The sequence below is a fragment of the Ceratosolen solmsi genome, unplaced genomic scaffold, assembly GCF_000503995.2.
Source record: "Ceratosolen solmsi marchali unplaced genomic scaffold, CerSol_1.0 scaffold87, whole genome shotgun sequence".
Taxonomy (NCBI): domain Eukaryota; kingdom Metazoa; phylum Arthropoda; class Insecta; order Hymenoptera; family Agaonidae; genus Ceratosolen; species Ceratosolen solmsi.
Genome location: NW_011948455.1, coordinates 278,607 through 300,419, shown reverse-complemented (window position 1 = coordinate 300,419; position 21,813 = coordinate 278,607). Strand labels below are relative to the sequence as shown.

Genomic DNA, 21,813 nt, shown 5'->3' with positions numbered 1-21,813 from the left:
TACATATTAAAGCCATACTCTGCAGTAAATTTTTTATTATCATAAGATTCATATTCATAATAAAATAACTATACAAAAAAATTTCATTCTGTTAAAAAAAGGACAACGTGTTTTTCATTACAATGCCCCTTTACTTTATTTTAAAATGCCTTTTTACTTTATTATAAGTTTTGTAAATACTCAGATTTCGCTTTACCCTTGCATGTGTCGATAATTATTCTCTTAAAGATAGTTTATTATAATATATCTCAAAAGAAAAAGAAAAATTATTATTCGATAAAAATAAATATTAATTACAAATATATAAATTATTTATTAAATATATATGTTTACTAACAATTGTGTTAAAAATTTGATGCATTGTAAAATAATTAATTATTATAAAAAAATTGAGACTATTCTCAAATATAGTATTCTTTAATTATTATTCAATTTAATGAAAAGTCATTAAATTAGACATCACCAGTAATTTAACAATTTGTTGGTGTATTTAAAATATGTGAATGTGATAAATGCAATAAAATACGTTTATTATTATATTAATATATATTAAAACTAGGAAAAACTTCATATTTAGATTTATACCTATGGATGGAATATATTAATAATTTTGAATGTCTTATCATAAGCGTATTTCATTTTCTTACTTGACTAAACACATCTGAGAACATATTAGAGTTTACAGGCTGATAATTTTTTATGGGGATTGAAAGAAAATGATTTACTGAAGCTTTAATGTTATTAACAAAAGTGCATAAGTGAAAAGTCATTGAAAAAGTAAGAGGTAATGGTCTAGAAAAAATACTCGATTTCTCTTTTATGCAGAGAAAATTTGCAAGCAATAGTTCTCGGTATATGTAGATGCATGTGCAAGGGGTACGCGTGTATACAAAAGCCATGTATGCCGAGGAGAAGAATGTTCGCCATCAAATCATAAATATGCCGTTCGTTAAAATAAGGATAGTTCAAGCGCGCGTGCGTACACTGCATGGTATGCGAGAAATCGTGAAAGGGTTGTCGTGGATCCATTGCTACATCTTAAATTAACTTGCAATAACAACCGTCTAAGGAAAATTCTATCCAATCCTTTACCCTCTTACCTCCGTTGGAACGCACAATCGACGTGATAAATTGAATAAAACCGAACATCGAGAAAGCGAAAGTTTGATGGACAAACTTCATAAGAAAATGTAAAAACGAGACTGCTTTCAACGGAGAGGGAAACATTACTAGAGAAACCTGGATAGTACTATAAAAAAGCTTTCTATTTAAGAACGAATTTCAACATTAGACAAGAGAAGAAGCGAATTGATAAAGCCAGAAAAACTCCGAAAGGGTCGAATACTAGACAAAGAAAAAGAAAGAGAGAGAGAAAACGAAATAGAATGCAAGGACTGTGAAGCAGTAATAAGTCCTGAGTGAACTGTTATGTATACATATTTTCAAGTTTTCTAACTCCATTTTTCTTCATACTATATTTTAAAAGGAGACGAACGGACCGACAGGCTGAAACCACCCTGGCATGTGCACAAATGCAACTCACGCACGCGCGCATGAAAGAAAAAGATAATAGAGGGGGAGGAAAAGAAAGATAGAACAAGTGAGGAAAAGGAAATGTTAAATGGCTGTCAGGGCAGATCGAGGATCACGACGACCAAGTCTCTGACCTCGACAATACCGTTACAAAGAAGACACGAAGCTTTCTTTACATGTTGGAGGTCAATTTCTTAACTTTATATGTGTAGTGATGCCTGCTAAATAAGAAATGTGTCACAGTTTTTTCACCTACTAGTATTACATCGTTGATAAGAACGAGCGTGAAAGGTACAAGTCTAGCTACAAGCTAGATATAACTAGCAAACGAGAAAAAAGACAATAAAATCTTACTACTTTTCTTTCCGTATTTGATTTGAAAAGCAAAAAAGATTTATTTATCATTATTTTACTTATTCTCTTCCATTTCTTTATTCATTTTTACGTCTAAAATACACATGAAATTCTCTAGTAGATGCTGGATTTTGATTAATTACAGCTCTGTGATACTGTTCTGCCTTTAGTTCTCTTTTTTGCATCTTTATAGAATTAACTCTTCTATTTTCTACTCTTGAAACTTAAACTCACATTGATATCTATTTATTTCTAAGTATAAGACTGTTTTTCTTTTATCTTTTATTTTATCTTGGATAGCATCATGTTTACGGGTACAATAAAAGTGGAAATATGTGAGGCATCCAGCTTACGTGCTACAGATAAACAACGCAAATTTTGGCAAGAAGAATCACCTATTCTTGACCCTTATGTACAATTAGACATTGATGAAAAGTATCTTAATCGATCCTCAACTAAACCAAAAACATTTGATCCTGTGTGGAATGAGTGTTTTACACATGAAGTTCATAATGCTATGCTATTGGGGCTCACTGTCTTCCATAATGCAGCTTTACAACCAGATGACTTTGTAGCTAATTGCAGTATACCATTTGAAGAATTGATTCAACGATATGACGATGAAACTACTGATTTTTGGGTATGTTATTTAGATAGTTTTTAAATTTATATAGAATTTTTATTTTGTTTTAAATTTAAAATCAAGATAATATTAAAATACTTCCAAAAATAATCATACCAAAATTATTTACAATTAATTATTTTAAATATTAACAACTTTATAATAAGTTATCCAAAATATCTATATCTAAATTAAACCTATAAATTAATCATTCTATTATGGATTAATAATATTATAGATTATAATATTATTCCATTAATTAATTATTATACTTTATACCAAATTATCTATTCATATATAAAGTATTAAATAGATAAAACTAATGTTATGAAACATTACTTTAATATTAGTATTATAATATTTTTAAATATTTATTTTTAATAAAAATGTTATTAAACTTACATCAGGGTATATAGTTTGTACAAAGTTTTAAAATTATTTATATATTTATATATTAAAAAAAATTTATATATATATAATGCACTTAGACTTTAAAATTTATTTGTACTTATGTGAATAAAAACCAATTAAATATTTTTTATTAATATATTTTATGAATCTAAACAAATATATATATATAAATAATATATTTTATGTAAAAATTAATATTTAAAATAAATTTAAAATTGCAATATTTATTTTTTTTATATTTTGAATTTAATTTTTAAATTATCTAAATACACTAGAATTTGTAATCATTTTCTCAATTCTGTAATTGTCAAAAAGATAAGAATCAAATGACTATCATTGTGTAAATATAATTAATATTAAATTTTTCAGAATATGAAATATATGTAAAACTAAAGTTATAATTATTTAGCTGGTCTAAAGAAAGTTAAAACATTTAGTTTTTTTTACACAATTTATTAAATTAAATAATTTTTTACATAATACAACTTTCAATTATATAATACCCATTTAATTTTATGAATTTAAGATATAATAAGATTGTGAAAAATGAGTTTCTTTATAGTTAATCACATGTGGATGTAATTAATATATATAGAATTTATTTCTAAAAAGTATTTTATTTATTTATTTAAATTTTTATTTTTTCTACAATAATTTCATAGATGATAAACTGAAATTTTACCAATCATTCTAAATTTAAATTAAAATGTTTAATTCACATCGTAATTATGGAATAATGAAGTGCTTGCAGAGATTATTAGAAATCCATCAAGAAACATTTGATAAAATGTGTATTATATATCCAAAATACTGGGTAAGAAAAAGAATTTGTTTTTACAAAATATTTTTATATTCTATATAAAACACAAACAACTAAATTTCATGTTATTATTTATCTATTTTTATTAATATATTAAACTGTATTATTCATATATTATAACTATAATAGACATTAGGTTTTGATATGATTAATATAATTTAAATATAATTCAATAAAGAAGAGTACTTTATTGCCATTATAGAATAAATAATGATTGTCTGAAATTATATATTTTTTGTATATTAATATTTAATAATCTAAAATCTTATATATAATATGTAAAATATACTTATTATTTATTCAATTAAAATGATTATATCTATTAATTTTGATTAGATCAAAATTGTATTAATTGTATCTAACTATTAATTTTAAACTAGTAACATAAATTAACTATATTTAGGTCGATCTAGAGCCTCAAGGAAAATTAAGAATAAAAATAGAATTACAACGGAATAATCAAACACAACACTCAGGATGTGGTATAGGAGATGGAGAAGGGGTTAGTAGCAATGTGAATAGGAGCAAAGAGCCCCGGCGTGAATTCAAAGAACGTCAGCAAGGCTTCAAAGGTCGTCGAGGTGCTATGAGACGGAGAGTTCATCAAGTCAATGGACACAAATTCATGGCCACCTTTTTAAGACAACCTACATTTTGTTCACATTGTCGAGAATTCATATGGTATACATTATATAAAATTAACTGATCATTCTTTTTTAATAACAATAATTAGAGTTCGCATACTTAACATTTATTTTTACAAATGGAATTTAACCTATAAATATTCTTAAAAAATTATTTTTCTATTAATAAATTTCTATGAAAATATATTTTCATGAAATTAAATACCTATTTATTCTTACGTAACATTTAAAGATATGGAAAAATGGTATGTCTAAGATTTTCAATAGATACCAAATATTATAAATTTTATATTTAACTACATAGTTTAATAACAATATTGCTAATGCTATTATATTGGTATGGTTTTATTTTTCTTCTAATATCTTATTTTTACCTCTTTTAATTATAATTATTAATGTACTAATGTTCTTAAAATTATGTAGTAAGAAATATTCTAACAGAATATTTATCATAAAATGTAATTAATGCAAATAAAAAAAACAAATAAGTAAAACACTGTAAATAACGTCTTGAAATAATAATATTTAAATAACTATTTGAACATTTTTATCACCTTTATTATATATTTTCAAATCAACCATTATAATAATCTGTATATATTTAGTAATTAATTAATAACATAAATTATACTGTTTATTTAAATATATTTAAACTTATTTAAGATAATTATATTAATTACCATAATCTTATTGTATTAAACCATGAAATTATTATATTACATCACTGACTTAACTATTGATTCAAAAGAAGCTTAAAATATTCTTATAATTTTAAATAATAAAATTGTAATCATTAATTATTATTAAAAACAATTTTATAATTAAAATTAGATCTTTTAAATTATATTTTTTTATGCATTAAAAATGAGTGAAATTAAAATTTAAACACATTGTTTTATAAAATATTCAAGTACTTTAAAATATGTTATAACACATATCTCAATGCCATGCATCTTTAATAAAATATAAATTTTATATATTTTTCATTGGAAATATTTTATTTCATATATATATATATATATATATATATATATATTATGTGATTAGGAATATCTTTATATGGTACTAGGTGTTTTCTTGCTGAATACGTAAATAATAGATTCGTTTTAGAAAGTTAAATACTCATTGAAAATCAGATATTGAATAAAAAATATCCCTAAAAATAAATACGCGATACATAATCGTTTTCAATAATATTTATTTTCTTTTTTGTATTTTTAATGGTATAAGAACTTAAGAACCTGACATAGATAATCCAGCCTATGATTATTAAGTTATCGGAGAACATACATCTATATGTTTGACCAGGGGGGGTTTGCAGAGGAGATGATGTGACGCGTTTTTGTCTGTTATATTTCAGGGGCTTGGGCAAGCAGGGCTATCAGTGTCAAGGTGAGAAAGACACAAGTCATGTTTTTCAAGCAATTATTAATAATGTTTTTACCAGGTCTGGGCAATATATTTCATAAATATGCTATTAATGTTGTAAAAAAATATTAATTTTTTTCCTTTGATTATATTTATTATTTTAAATACTTTATTATATTAATTTTTCTAGAAGATATCGTTATAAACAAAGAAATTATTATTATTAATAATCAAAATATATAATATATCTATGAAATGATGGCCATTCCTGGTTATTATTGTAAACGTCAATGAATGTTTGTCTGCATATGTGCTACACTATAATAGTAATTTAATTTAATGGAGTCATCTCGAAATTGAAAAAATTTATTTTTCATCTCTTTCTGTTATGTTAAGGGCTTCTATAATTTATATACTATAAGTTAAACTTACAAACATTTTATAAAGGGATTATCATCTTAATTTTTTGCATTAATATAGCATTTCATAATATTTGTATCACTTATTTTTATTATATTATGGAAATTACGTTATGCAATTTTTCTAGTGCAATTAAAAAAATGCATGTACATGCTTTGTATTAATGTTATAAAGAATATTTCCTAATTTCTGAAAAATATTCTGTAATTGTTTCAGTTTGTACCTGTGTAGTTCATAAAAGGTGTCATGAGCAAGTTGTTACAAAATGTCCAGGAATGCGAGACGAGGTAAAATAAACATTTTTTAATAAAGATAAAATGATGTATTATGTTAGATTAGAGATAGATTTCATGTAAAACTGATATTAAAAAATAATAATAATATAAATAATATAAGGACTTATAAATTCACAAAACATTGATTTATATTTATCAGAAGAAAATTAAATTAATTTATATTTCCAGTCGAAAGAAACAATGTTACAATCAAATCAGTGTACGCAGGGCCCACGATTCAATATAGATCTCCCGCACCGTTTTGTGATACACAATTATAAACGATTTACATTTTGTGACCACTGTGGTTCTCTTTTGTATGGCTTAATTCGACAGGGCTTCCAATGTGAAGGTAATATTTACATTTTTCAAACATATTAAAAATAATCAACAATTCTAAAGCTGTGAAATAATTTTTTTCAACTATTTAAATTGATTTTTATATAAAAATAGATATACATAAATATAAATAAATACAAATTTATTTTAATATATAAGTAGTAAATAAATCACAAATTTTCAAATTAATTTTATTTATTAACTTTTTTCTTGATACTTGTTAATACAACAAATGTATCGTAAAAGTTGTACTAAAAATTAAAATATATATAATTGTATGCTTTATATATTTTGAAAAATTTATTCTATTTATAAAAATTGTACAAAGAAATTTCTGATTATTTTTAGTACTATGAAATTAAATTTGGGAATTAATTCTGATTCATTACCTTAACAATCATTGTTTAAAGTGAAAGAAAAGCTCATTTAATTAATAAATTAACTTTTTTTCATACAAAATTGAAGTATTGAATATTTTCTAATGTATATAATTTTAATTGAAAATGGTCATTAAATAAGCTAAAAAAATTTCTTATTGCATAACTAGAATTTATATATAATTTAAGAGTTCTACTTTGTATTTTATATTGTAGTTTTAATTGTAAAAATGTCTCCAAAATCATAATAAATATAAAGGTTGAATCACCCAAGTTTGTGTCGAGACTAAATTTTTTTCGCTATATATTCAACCGAGAATTATTTACAAAAGTAAATTGTAAATATATAAACAACAATTTTTAAAAGTATCAAATAATTTATCTCTTTATTTACAAAAATTCATAATAACTAGGATTTAATTTGTTAATCTACCCAGTCTGCGATATGAACGTCCACAAGCGATGCCAGAAAAATGTAGCAAACAATTGTGGCATCAACATGAAAGCTATGGCTGAAGTTCTCAGCACTATAGGTATTTCACCAGATAAACAAATAAAAGTGCCGCGAATCAACTACAAATCATCAGTTCAATCCGTCGTTTCAACGAGCTCATCAATCAATGAAATGTCAGGCCCGAATCAAGAGCAGTCCTCGCCGCAAACTCAAAAGCAGCACAAAGAATCAGTGGCTATAACACCTAACGATGAGAGAATGACGAGCAGCGGACAAGATGACCTACACAAAATCAGCATCGCAGACTTTCATTTTATTAAAGTGCTGGGTAAGGGTAGCTTTGGGAAAGTTATGTTGGCCGAAAAGAAAGGGCATCCGGATGAAGTTTACGCAATTAAAGTACTCAAGAAAGATGTGATCATACAGGATGATGATGTTGATTGCACTATGACCGAAAAGCGCATTTTAGTTTTAGCCGCTAAGCATCCATTCCTTACAGCACTTCACAGCTGTTTTCAAACAAAGGAACGTTTATTCTTTGTTATGGAGTATGTTAATGGAGGTAAGCTTAAATGTTAACTATTACAATACTCCTGCATTTTTATGTATTTATTCCTACTTCCTAATGGTTTTTTAAATTGTTAAATAAGTATGCTTATTTATATACTTATCTATGTATTATAAATTCTAATCAAAACTTAAATGAATATTCATCTGTGTAATCAATGAAACTATAACAATTAATAACTCAACTCACTTTACTATTAAATGATATGCAACATTTTAAGATATTATATTTGAAATATTTAATACGCTACATAATTTGAATTTATGAAATTATCAAACGTTATATGGCTTATGTAAAATTTTTGCAAAATAAATTTAAGCATAAAGCTTGAAATATTATGTTATTACGCGTTTAAAAAAAGAGTAACTGGTGGTTTTATGAATAGATCACCTTTTCCAGGTGACTTAATGTTCCAAATTCAGAAAGCTTGTAAATTTGAAGAAGCTCGTGCGCGCTTCTATGCCGCCGAAGTGACACTAGCGCTTCAATTCCTTCACAAATATGGCGTCATTTATCGCGATCTGAAGCTAGACAACATCCTGCTTGACCAAGAAGGGCACTGTAAGCTAGCAGATTTCGGCATGTGCAAAGAAGGTATTCTTGACGGGATGATGACGGCGACCTTTTGTGGTACGCCTGATTACATTGCTCCAGAGATCCTCCAAGAACTTGAATACGGCGCAAGCGTCGATTGGTGGGCGCTAGGTGTCCTAATGTATGAGATGATGGTCGGACAGCCACCATTCGAGGCTGACAACGAAGATGACCTGTTTGAGTCAATTCTGCGAGATGATGTACTGTATCCGGTGTGGCTAAGCGACGAAGCTGTCTCCATTTTAAAAGGGTTTATGACTAAAAATCCGACAAGGAGATTAGGCTGCGTAATTGCAAACGGAGTCGAAAACGCTATCCGAATGCACTCCTTTTTCCAAAACATGGACTGGGAAGCACTTGAAATGCGTAGAGTGAAACCTCCATTTAAGCCAAAAATCGTAAGTCTAGATGATTGTTACATTATTGTCTTTAATTAATATTCAAGCAAATTTATTTGTTAAATCTATATTTAAAAGATAATAATGTTATTATTTAAAAATTTGAATACAAATATTTCCTATGAAGATCTATTTGGGTTATATAATAAAAATATTTTTAATTATATAAAAATTTTATATACCGTATCTATTAATATATTGTTTTAAATTCTAACATTCACATAATATATATTTTATAAATATTTATTTATTTATAAATTTGTAAAAACTTTATCTATAAATCAAGTAAATCGAAATTATAGAAATATTAATATACAAATAAGTTGTTTTCACTAATTTGAATAAAATTAACAAAATAATTAAATAAAATAATAAGTAACCAATAACTAATATTATTTTCATTTATACACAAAGAAGAACAGTATTTACTTATTTCAGTTAAAATAAAAAATTTAATAATTTGCATTCATTCTATTAATTTACAGATATTATCTTAAAAAGTTATATAATTGCAAAAATAAACTTGAGCAAATACATTTTAATTTAATATTTTTATTTTTAAGCAATAAGAAATTCGGATAAGAAAAATGTATATTTGAAAAATAAAAAAAAACTAATAAAGATGTAATTCATTGACATTACCAATTTTAAAGAAAATAATGCTCTTAAATTAATAATAGATAATAATTTACAATATTGTAACATAAATCAGCTTAAAATTTTCGTTCTTTGAACGCATTTAAATATATATTATTGGACAAATAAAGTTTTTTATAAACGGATTTTAAATGATTTGTTCTGAATTTTTTATAAATTATTTTCAGAAAAACAAAAAGGACGCTGTTAATTTTGACGCCGAATTCACAAAAGAGGAGCCAATATTAACTCCTATAAATGCAGACGTAGTTCCTTGTATAAATCAAGATGAATTCCGTGGATTTTCCTTTATTAACAGGGATTTCAATCCTACTAGATTCATCGCTTAATAACGTATACCGTTTGTTGATTCGTTTAATGACAAACACAAGAAAAGTAGCTCGGAAGATTAACAGAATATTACATAGCTTTAAACTTGAAAGATGATTTATCGAGCTACTTGTCATAACTTGAACGAAATTCTTTTTGTGCAAACTACTCTTTCGCATTAAAATATGGATCGAAAGAAGAATGTAAAAAGGTAAAATAAAAGCGTTCCGTTCAATGATCTCTAGTCAAAAATAAAAAATATATAGTCATTTCGCAAAAATCAAGTCCAAATCGTGAAGATGGAATTTTCATCGGCATTATATTTTTTTGCGTGCGATCTCGATAGGATAACAATTCCTTTTTCATCGGTTTTAAGGAATTTATAAAATAATATTAACGTTATTCTTAATAGTAAGTCTCACGTCGATTCGTCGTGAGTAAAATAAAGAATAAGGAAAAAAAGCTATCGGCTTCAAGTAATGTGTCTGCATCATTATACCTGTGCACTCCAGTACTTTACAGTTCATCGATGAGACGCGTGCATCGATTATTTCTCACTCTACTTTTTATCTACTTTTACAGATTAGTACATGGATATACGTCCATGTATCCTATCATATGTTAGTTATTTTGAAAAAGAGTATAAGTGTTCGAAATTTAAATTTATATATTTTATTTATTATTTTAAGCGACGTTAATATATAAAATAATTTTATTATAAGTATTTCATTGGAATCATTTAAAACCAACCAAATAATAACATAAGTAGAAGGGCGAAATATGCCCACCTTCACGAATGTAAGAAACAAATGAAATTGTTGCTAACAAAATAACCAGTATAAACAAAGGTTGAAAGTTTATAGGCTATTATATATAAGAACAAGAAAAAAAAATAAAAAGAGAATTTGGAAACAGTGAGAAACGGACCGCAGGTGGTCCGTAACAAATGCGTATGTAAAAAAGCATACCGGTTATAAATATATATTAACATACGCTTAAAATTGAAAAATCGTCGATATTAATTGCAAATTATTATTAGAAACAAAGTAACTAAAATATATTAATTATAATTGTTAAAATGTTGCTAAGACAAGGATAAAATAAAACTTATACATGCAGAGACGCTAATCATGCACTTTCGAAGATACCTTTAAGTATTATTTTTTAATTAAATAAGTAAATCAAATTAAATCTGGTATTTATATGCCAACCTCAAAGTTGGGTCTGATAGAAACATAGTTATGTATCATAATCACAATTATATATTAGAAGATATGATCTTGTATAGGTATAATAAATCCTTGTACATTTCTATAAAGATTTTTTGTAGAAATCATCGATAAAAAACGAATTCAGCGAATTATACGTGAATTATATACGGTGGAAAATTCCTACGAAAAATTTTATAGAAATCCATGAATTGATTTTATATTTTTATCATATTTACAATGTAATGAAATGTCAAACCCGATTTTTTTAACAAAAATCATCAATAAAAAATTTATAAATGTATGTTAATCTGTATTTATATGAAACTAATCTATGTTTCTATTCGACAGTTTTTTACTATGCTACTGGAAATAAAAACTTTGCATGACAGTAATAAAAGAATAATATAGTTTTCACTTTATAAGCTAACATCTTTTAATTGGCGTCTTGTATACGAATAATAAAAACGCTATTAAATAAAGTAATAATGTTTTAATCTCAGCATTGCTGTTTGCAAAAAATTTAAGTCTGTGTGCGTCTAATTATGCATGTGAATTTTTGTCAGTGATTGATGTACTAAAGCATTATCTCGCATACATAAATTCAAATAAACAAAAATAATGAATATAAAATATATAAGCTAAGTAAGCTTTAGAGGCCGCGCCTCATATATAGTTATAACGGAGAAACTAGGAGGAAAAAATTTATGGCCAAAAAGCCAATTCTTATTTACGTTTTGTTTTGTATGTATTAGCAATTTTTTCACAAATATTATGATTAATTACGAAAAAATAAATGTCGAAATAATGATCTCTAACGGCAAACGGCACATTTTTTCATTCTTGTTACTTCTTTGTTCGGGGTTCGACGCTGGCCGTTTTGCCCTCTTCAAGACACCGAAAGCCCTACGGTTTTCCTTATGACAGGCAAAAAGTTTGGCTTCGACAAAGAACAAATAAATATACCTTCTTATTTATAATTCGATGTTGTACTTATTGTTATCATGTTATTAAACGTGCAATTATCAATTAACATTTATAAACAACGATCATTGTGTCCATCATCTTACTCTGATGGACTAGAACCAGAAAATTGTTGTCGCATTTATGCATGTGTCAATCAAAGATTGTGTATTTTATCAAAAAAATATTGATTGTATTTTATTATATTATATATTTATGCATGTTTTGTTAATATACTAAATTAGCTGTTTGTTATTATCTAATAATTTTTTATATTCGAAACAAAATTCAATGCTGGTTTAGTGCAATTGTATAATATTATCATTTGACATTTAACTTTTTTTAATTACTAATTCACTTTAATAAGTTAATATTTTTAAAGAAATAATGTTAAAATTTACTTTTAAGTTTATTATTTATATCACTTATGAATATCTTAGCAAACTTAACATTTATATTTCAATTTAAATTTTATAAAAGTTATACATTACAGTATAGTACATATGAAATTTGTATTTTGTATTGAATCAATATAATATATTTAAAAAATTTATTGGAAATAAATTGTTAATAATTAATAAGCCGATACAATTAATAAAATATTATAATTTATATAAAATTTTGAAATTATAACAATCAATAGCATAAAATTTTATTAATATAAAGCAGAATAAATATTTTTAAAATATAATTTTTTTTCAGGACGCACAGAAAGTGTAATCCATAAATTATAGCTCTGTATTACTAAATCTAATAGCAGAAATTATTAACAAAATATTTATTTTTAAGATAATTGGAACTAAATACGATTACCGAATATTCTCTCATCCCCTCTCTTTCTTTATCTATTGATTAATTTGTCTCTATTTTACTAAGAAGCCATACGTACACGTAATACAAATACATATACTATTATTATTACTTTTTAAATGTATTATTATTTCCATTTTATTCGCTTAAATTTGACAAATGTGTCAAAAAATAAATAGAACAATTATTAGTCTTCTATATATAAAGACAAGAAAGTACTTAATTCCGCAATTTTTCGAAATTATATGATTACTTGCGATACTGCAACAACATTCTGGTTTCATGATAATCTATATAATACATTTGAAATAAATGAAATGGTTAAATAAAGTTTACATACATAATAGAAAATCTCTATAACAAATACGTAAATGTGGTATGTTTTATTCTTAAATATAGGATATTAAACTGTCGTGAGACAGTAAATTATAATAATTATGCGTCTTTTATTTAATATCATAAAATTTTAAAAAAACTATAAAATTTTTCAATTTATATATTTTTTATTAAAAACTGAAAAATTGATGTTACTTCGTAGATAATATTTTTTTATTTTTAAAGGGAAAAAAAGATAAATAAAAATGTCATACCGGAAACCCGTAAAAAATTAAATAAAATAATGAACAAAACAGTTAAAAGATAAGCTCTTTTAAGAATGAGCAAAAAATACGTGTTATAAAATTTATCGTTGTCAGCACTTCTGGATACGGATCGCGTACTCGATTCTAATATAATTATAGAACACGTTCGGGTTCTGTATTTTTCTCTTTTATTCTATATTAAGAGCAATATATAATACATTTAAGTCCCAAGCTAGCCAGTGAAAAACCTGCATAAATATGTACGCAAACACAGCAGAAGTGAATAAGAGAATTCGAACATTAATTCAAAATGAAAATAAGATAAGGTCATAAAGAAAGCAGAAAAATACGCATAATTAAGTAGAACAAAAAATCAACAAAAATAATAACACGTAAATGCACACGATCTACATTATATTGGGACCGTAGATTATAGATAGAAGTTAATGTGTATATCTACTATATGTACGTACTCGGTTCGCAAAAAATACCATCGATATCTATGCCTTAGTCAAATCATGTAATAGCGTTTTTTTAATACATTTATATTTTCTTAATTTATTTTTCAATTACGTTTCAAAACATATTCACATATAAAATGAAAATATTATTGAAAAAAAAAATTAAATATCACATGTTGAATTACTGGAAAAAAAAGTTTATATCTAAATAGACATAGCGTAAGATCTTAAGTGGTTGAAATCGGATTATATGGTTGGCCGCGATAAACACTGTTATTTGTTTGATTATCATGTAAAGAATCGCAAATAATAAAAATGTATGTGTATCTATAATGATTGTTTTTAATACATTATCGTTATTGCAATAAGATTTTCAATAGCTCCTCTTCATTATTATTAAAATTTATTATTTTTGTAACGATCTATTTTGTACTTTTAATAATAATTATTTGGTCAATGAATTTTTAATTATTTATTTAAATTTTGTCAAATATCACTTCATAATATGCATTCCAGAGTGCAATATTCAATTATTATAGATAATTACGATTTCATAATTAATATCTAGAGTCAGTACATGTAAACTGGCTGTAATCATGATCGATGTATGAGGCTAAATTTAATTCACAAACATTTACAATACAATTACGATGGTTTCTTTCGAATAAAAGTAAAGTATTTGCAGATCTTTCCAGTGTTTGTGAGGCTAGTTTAATCAAATTTCTATAAAGAAAAGAAAATTATTTTTACTATGAAATGTTATTATGAAATGATATGTATTATGAAAAAATATGCCCGTCATATATAATATAATAAACATTTCACTTAATGACTGTAACATAATTATTTTTGCTACCTGAGATAAGTATAAAATATATTAATTTTGCATAAATAAGTTTATAATCTTTTTTATAAATAATATATATAACTTTAAGAAGTCGCGTAAAAATTAATATTTTTTATTATAATTATAATTTATATTATAAATTAATAAAAACTTAAAAAATAATAATCTAACAAGATTGACAGAAACTACATAATTTTTTCCAAATAAATTTAAGTAAGATTATATTAGAATTTTCATTTTTCAAACGTATAAATCATGTTTTGTAATACGATGTCACTTTATTATATTCTTAATACAGAGCCTACGTATATTAATATAATTTTTATAATAAATAGGCGTGTTCGCATATGCATTTGCATTTTTTAGAGATTACACGTTTTATCCGTATCTCGTGTTTACAATCATACTCATGAGTTCATTTTGTTTATTTATTAACTCACTTCTATTGGTTCACTTTAATTATGACAAAGAATTGTCTACATGTTTCGTAAATACAATATATAGTATATACATAGAAGTTTAATAAATTATTCAATTAATTAAATAACATTATTAGTCAATAATTTATTTATGTTTTATTATTTGCATCACTATGCTTCATCTATCATTCATTATTTCACAGTAGGCACATATATATAAATATATTTTTTTTTTTTTGTCACTAGAAGATTTCAGTAATTTTTCTCTACACACACAATATTCCCTCATTTATATAATCCTATCTTTTACAAAAATTAATAAATTAGAACACTAGCATAATCCGAATCATGATCATCCTTAAGATTTATCAATATGTAACTCAACAATACTTAGATAAATTTAATTTTACCAAGTATACATTTTACCAATATTTAAACCAAAAAGTTTTTCATACTGATGATGAAGTTGAAGTTTCAAAGCTTTTAACGCTGTGAAATTAACCTTGTTGATAACACTATTCTATTTTACATATTAAATATATTGTTGTTTATTTATTTCTAATATTACTAGCCAAAAATAAAAAGCTTTAAAAGCCATTGATAACTATTATATACTATTAATTAATTAAAGCATTCATGGCTATTCCCTCGCCAACTGATCATATATAAAATTAATAAACGTAACAAATAAGAATTTTTTTAATTATTTATTCTATAAAAATAATAACTCATTTACAATCATATAATTAAAACTTCAAATTCTAAAGTAGTGCTTTCATGTATATTTAAAAATTATATGAAATAAAAAAATTGGTTTTTATATTTTTACTTCATCTTAATAATTAACTTAAAAAATCATCACATTAGTCCTTCATAATTTATTTAATGTCAATTTCAAGTGATCAAATGAATATTGATTTAATTTTTCGATAGGTTCATTGTATATCATCTATATTGTACGTAAGTATCATTACCGTTAATAACTCGTATTTAACAAAAAATACTGTAAAATATAACGGGCGACTAACATAATTCTAATAGAGATTCGATACCTTACAAAAGTCTTTAGATTTGTAAAAATACAATAGTATAAAATATTTTTCAAAAAATGCATGTAGTTTAATATATATAGGAATATGTAAATTCATGATTTTTTTAATACAACTTTCGATTTTAATAAAAAAATATCATTAATGTCAAATAGTAATTATTTGATAATTTACATAGTTTTAAAATTAAAAACCATAATATGATTAATATTTCGATTTGAAATATATTAAAAAATATATTTCATTGTAAAGAATAATGTTTCCATTTTATACAAAAAATAACTGAAAATTGAAGAAATGTTGTTTGACTTAAATTATGATTTTGATTAAAAAATCCATTACTTGTATATAATTAAAAAATGGAATTATGTACGATAAAACAAAGCCACTGCATTCAAGATTATTTATATACAATTTAGAAATGAAAATTGCTTTTTTGTAAATGAATAAAATTGTAAATATAAATAATATTAGCTCAATTATTTATATCAGTATTTACATAAATATTTTTGAATAATTTCAATTATTTGTTTAATTACTAATTTACTCTAAAAAATATATTAATCCTATCTTTACCAGATTAATTATTATAAGAATATTAACAAAATAATTTCTAACTTAGAAAAATGGCGTGATCAAACGTCAATGGACCTTATAAAATAATAGTTTCAAATATTGCAAGAAAATTAATAATAATTATCAATAATAAAGAATAATAATTACTGTGTAGGTCATAATAATAGTTCGGTAAAGATAAGATAATTCATGTATCACTAATCATAAACTTTGTTTATTTTGTAGAACAATACATATTTTTGCTGATTAGATCAATTACACTGTTATAAAAATTAGTGGCATTTAATGTTTAAAATAAAATATTGAATATTATTATTTTAAGTAATATTTATCACATATTATTACTTCACATTAGTGGATTATTACTAATTTAATAATTTGTTAAGTCTAATTGTTTTTCCAATTTATTCTGACAGCTCGTTTAAAATTTATGTGTAAAAGTGAGCAGTCTTATTAATATAAAATATATTTTTCAATATGAATATATAAGTTATTTAATATTTTGTGATATGAAGCTAGTATCCTTAAAATCAGGATAAATGTTTTTATAACATAAAATTATGTTTATTTTAAAATTAAAAATAAACTTATATTTAAAATTTTTTTTAATAAGTATCTCAAAATATAAAACTTTTATTTTCCAATGATTATTTATTATACATAATTTTCTAATAAAATTAAAAAAATTGATCTCTACACAAAAAATACACGAAATTTATTCATCTATAGGAATAATTTGTCCCTATAATGTTCTGTTCTAATTATTCCTAAAGATAAATTTGAAAGCATCGACATAAAAATCATTTGTATTGATTGTTTGTTCTTTCTAAAGCAATTTTATACATGCATTTATATATATATATATATATATATATATATATATATATATAATCTCGATTTATCACTGATATTAAGAATAGTATTGTTTCCTTTAATTTATAAAATATGAAATATATGATAACAATCCTTTTGTATTTTTGGTATATTTAAAAATGATAATATATATGATACAGATAAAAAAGGCAACGAATGATACACGTATATATAAATAATTGAAAAATTGCTAACACTAAAAATAAGGGGACTGTCATAATACCAAAATGTAATAATTCATACATAAATACAAGACTTTTGTTTTCTACTTAATTTACTATCGGCTTAAATTAATAAACAATCTTACACGGCAGTATTTTGCAATATAGTAGATCTATAATAGATCTGTAACAAAATTTGCATCATTCGAATATTCATGCCTAAAGCTAGCAATAATAAACGATATGCATTTTATTATAATTGTTCATTAATAAGTTGTAAAATACACATTTCGATCAAAATTACATTGTTTTACATTTTTTACGTTGTAAAAAGTTACATTGTATCAAATTTTCATATATGAAATAGATAAAAGTAATAGCATATATATAAACCATAAGAATCATTTCAATAAATTTAATAATAATTATCACATTTAAATAATTAATGGCAGATTTGAATAATAATTAAATATACCATTTTAATTCGTCTAATGCTTGTCAGAATAGACATATTTATTTAATATTTTTATCTTTGTTTTGATTTACAATATTTTAATACGTATATATATATATATATATATATATATATAATTGGAAGATGAATAGAATCTCCAAATCCTTATAAGTAACCACGTTTAGAACAAATTGAATAGCGTATATAATTTTTAACTGCCAAACACATACCAGTATATATACTTAAAATTGATGAGAGAGAGAAGCAAATAAATTTTAACTAGCTTGCATATGGATAACAGGTGCGCCCCTGTGTAATACTGATGGTGGTCGAGACTTTCGATTGCTACTACTACTGTTTATGGCCTGTTGATGATGTATCATGTGCATTTGATTCATCTGCTGCATAATTGCAGAATCTTGTTTGTGAATTTCTAAAGGTGATTGAAGAACTGCCATATACTCACGTATAAGATTCGCTATTTGAAAAGCCTGTTAATAAAATTCCACAATATATATATTATACATAAATACATTTAAAAATTTCTAACATTTAGAATAAAGAACTGTCGTCATATTTTAGTTCAACAATTTGTACAAAAAACATAAACTTTCTATTTAATTCACTGTCAGATTAAGTCTGTGAATACTCCTACATAGCAATATTTCATAAAATAATAAATTTATATCGTGTGTAATAAATTAATATCATTTAAATATTCACTCCAAAAATTAGTGATAATAAATCAATACCTCTCATTTATCAGTTTAATCATTAAATAATTTCATAATTATTTGTCAATAGTTGTGAGATAAATAGTTGCGTTAAAAATTTCCTGTAGTTACATTATACTGAATTTTAAAATAAAAAATTAAATAGCTCTAATATAAGAAAGTGGTCTAAGAAATTAAAAATTAAGTAATTTAAGGTAATGATTCTAATATATTTAAGTAAGACAAATTTAAATCGAAGAGCCATCCATACCTGAGAAGTCGTCAGAATAACTTTGCTCTGTTTCTTATCAGTGCCAGTGATAATCATTAAACAATTGGTGGCAGGATTATAACTAAGAATACTCTCATACTCATAAGTACATAGAGAGTTTCTTGACCGATACTCTAGTAAATGTAAACCCACTTGATCTACCGCAAGCCAAAGCATCCGTGGCCAATTAGAAGTAAACGATTGCATAACATCAAAAATCGTAGCCTTGTGTAGTGGCCAGGATTGTATTAAATTGAGAAATGCCTTTTTAGATTCGGGAGGTGTCATACCTCCCAGTGATTGATGGTGTTGTATTACTCCGTCGAAACAAAGGTTTGGTACAAATCGATTGGGTAGACAATGATTCGCTATAGACTGATATTCTTGAATCGATATATGATCTTCGCAGTTGCCAAGTTCCACTTGAGCTTGCAAAGCTGACAACATAATCTAAGAATATAAAATCGTAATACTGTATTACCCTTGTACATTAGCTAATATTATAAAATATATGCATAAATAGAAAAATTCAAGTGTTTATAAATAAAAATATTATTTAAATAGTAATTTGAGTTAAATAAAAATATATTACCCCAATAATACTATCATTTCTTTTTTTATTTTATTTTAACAATAAACTTACAGCTTCTTTTTCTGTGATTGGGAAACGATCAGCGCGAAGGTCATGAAGTACTTGATGATAAAGCAGTTCTTTTTCAACTGCATCATCCAAATTCATATATTGATCTAAAAATAAATGTTTCTTAAATAAAAAAAAGTGGTGTACGCTTTTCCGTGTTTCTGAGCATTGGCCACTGTTAGTTGCAGTTCTATATTTCTCCCATTTTGACAAAACTTCCGCAATTTTTTCATCTGATAACAGGGCTCGCTCAGAAGAACCGAGTACTTCATAAATAGCATAACCTATTGTAGAAACAAACATTCAATGTTCCAGTTACGATATTAATTCAATAATTTTTTTATTTACTACAACATAACATATATTTTTACAATAACGGCAGAAAATTATATTGAATACCAAAGGGGCTATTTTTGAATTTATTATTTATTATTTATTATTATAATTTATTGTATATAAATATTAAAATGTTCAAACTTACCCATAGCACTCTCGTCTAAACCAATTTTCGCCTTAATAAGTACCATCACATCTTTTGCAGTAGCGGACGGATAAAATTCTACGGCGTGATATTGCCCATCCATAAAATGGAACCTAGCATATATAGGCCTTCTATTAATCGTGTATATAATTTCTTCTCTACTAGGTGGCCACTGCCTTTTTCTAGTTCCTTGTGTTTTATACAAGCATTTTTCTGCGAATCTCGCGTATTTTCCCTCCTCTGTTACATAATCACTTGCACATCGCTTCAAATGTGTGATAAGATACTTCCTAATGACCTTCTGAGGTGGTAAAATTACGGAACATGCTGATCGATATGAACAAAAAAATGTATTTTTTGGTTTAATTATCAAATTTGTTAAATAATTCTTAATTTAAAATAGAAATTTAAAATACCGATTAATGTAAACTATTTTTCCCATATTGTATTATATTTTATTTATTATATTTGTAATTTATTCCTAAATTTTGTTTAAATACATATATCTATATATTAATTAAGTAAATAAACTAACATAAAACTTTAATATTTTCTTTACATAAATGAAATAATGATGAATAATGGCTTACCCAACGATAATAGAGCCCAATGCCTAAGATTGACACGACTATTAGGATCAGGATGATCAGTTGTCTGTTTAATCATTTGAAGATACAGTTCACCTAGGAGTATTTCCTTACGCATACATCTTTCCATTACAGTCTGTATAAGATTCACGTGTTCATCTTCAATGCGCCTTACTGTGTCACCGTTCTGCCCCAGTCCAGCATAGGTGAGGATCAACTGAAAGACGCTAAGAGCTATTTGTTCTTCGGCATCTGGTAATTTTGTTAAACTTTGAGCAATACATATCCTACTAAAAGCCCAATAACCGTAATGAAATCCCTTATACGTTTCACCTGGAAATAATTTACGAATATAAAATTCGAATAAGTGAAACTGTGTAACGTAACAATCAAAAATAAAATTAAGTAATATTACAATACGTAATCAAATTTAATATTAAATACAAATAATCGAAAACATTAGTTGTATAGTATTTACACTGATACAATTACAACATAAAAAAAATCTTTAATTTTTCTTTATGAAACAATTACTTAAATTTTTTGAGTATTTAAAATATTTTTTAACTTACAAAT

The 21,813-nt window shown here is 24.9% G+C and overlaps 2 protein-coding genes across 3 annotated transcripts in view; one reads left to right on the top strand and one right to left on the bottom strand.

The window, feature by feature from the left end:
• The first annotated feature begins 978 nt into the window (after window positions 1–978).
• On the top strand, window positions 979–10,928 carry Pkc98E (Protein kinase C). The gene is made up of 9 exons (XM_011505290.1): window positions 979–1,824; window positions 2,188–2,527; window positions 4,144–4,421; window positions 5,745–5,776; window positions 6,389–6,459; window positions 6,637–6,799; window positions 7,601–8,179; window positions 8,585–9,177; window positions 10,002–10,928. The coding sequence occupies exons 2-9, from the start codon at window positions 2,192–2,194 to the stop codon at window positions 10,161–10,163; spliced, it is 2,214 nt and encodes a 737-aa protein (XP_011503592.1). The 5' UTR covers window positions 979–1,824; window positions 2,188–2,191; the 3' UTR covers window positions 10,164–10,928.
• Window positions 10,929–18,802: 7,874 nt separating this feature from the next.
• Myo81F (unconventional myosin 81F) overlaps window positions 18,803–21,813 on the bottom strand; it is a 33,419-nt gene continuing 30,408 nt past the window's right edge. For both annotated transcript variants that reach the window (XM_011505288.1, XM_011505289.1), the window contains 5 exons: window positions 21,241–21,570; window positions 20,651–20,977; window positions 20,173–20,453; window positions 19,530–19,979; window positions 18,803–19,036 (listed from right to left, as the gene is read on the bottom strand). In XM_011505288.1, the coding sequence (XP_011503590.1) occupies window positions 18,821–19,036; window positions 19,530–19,979; window positions 20,173–20,453; window positions 20,651–20,977; window positions 21,241–21,570 (1,604 nt within the window). In that variant the 3' untranslated portion in view covers window positions 18,803–18,820. The remainder of the gene's footprint in view (window positions 19,037–19,529; window positions 19,980–20,172; window positions 20,454–20,650; window positions 20,978–21,240; window positions 21,571–21,813) is intronic.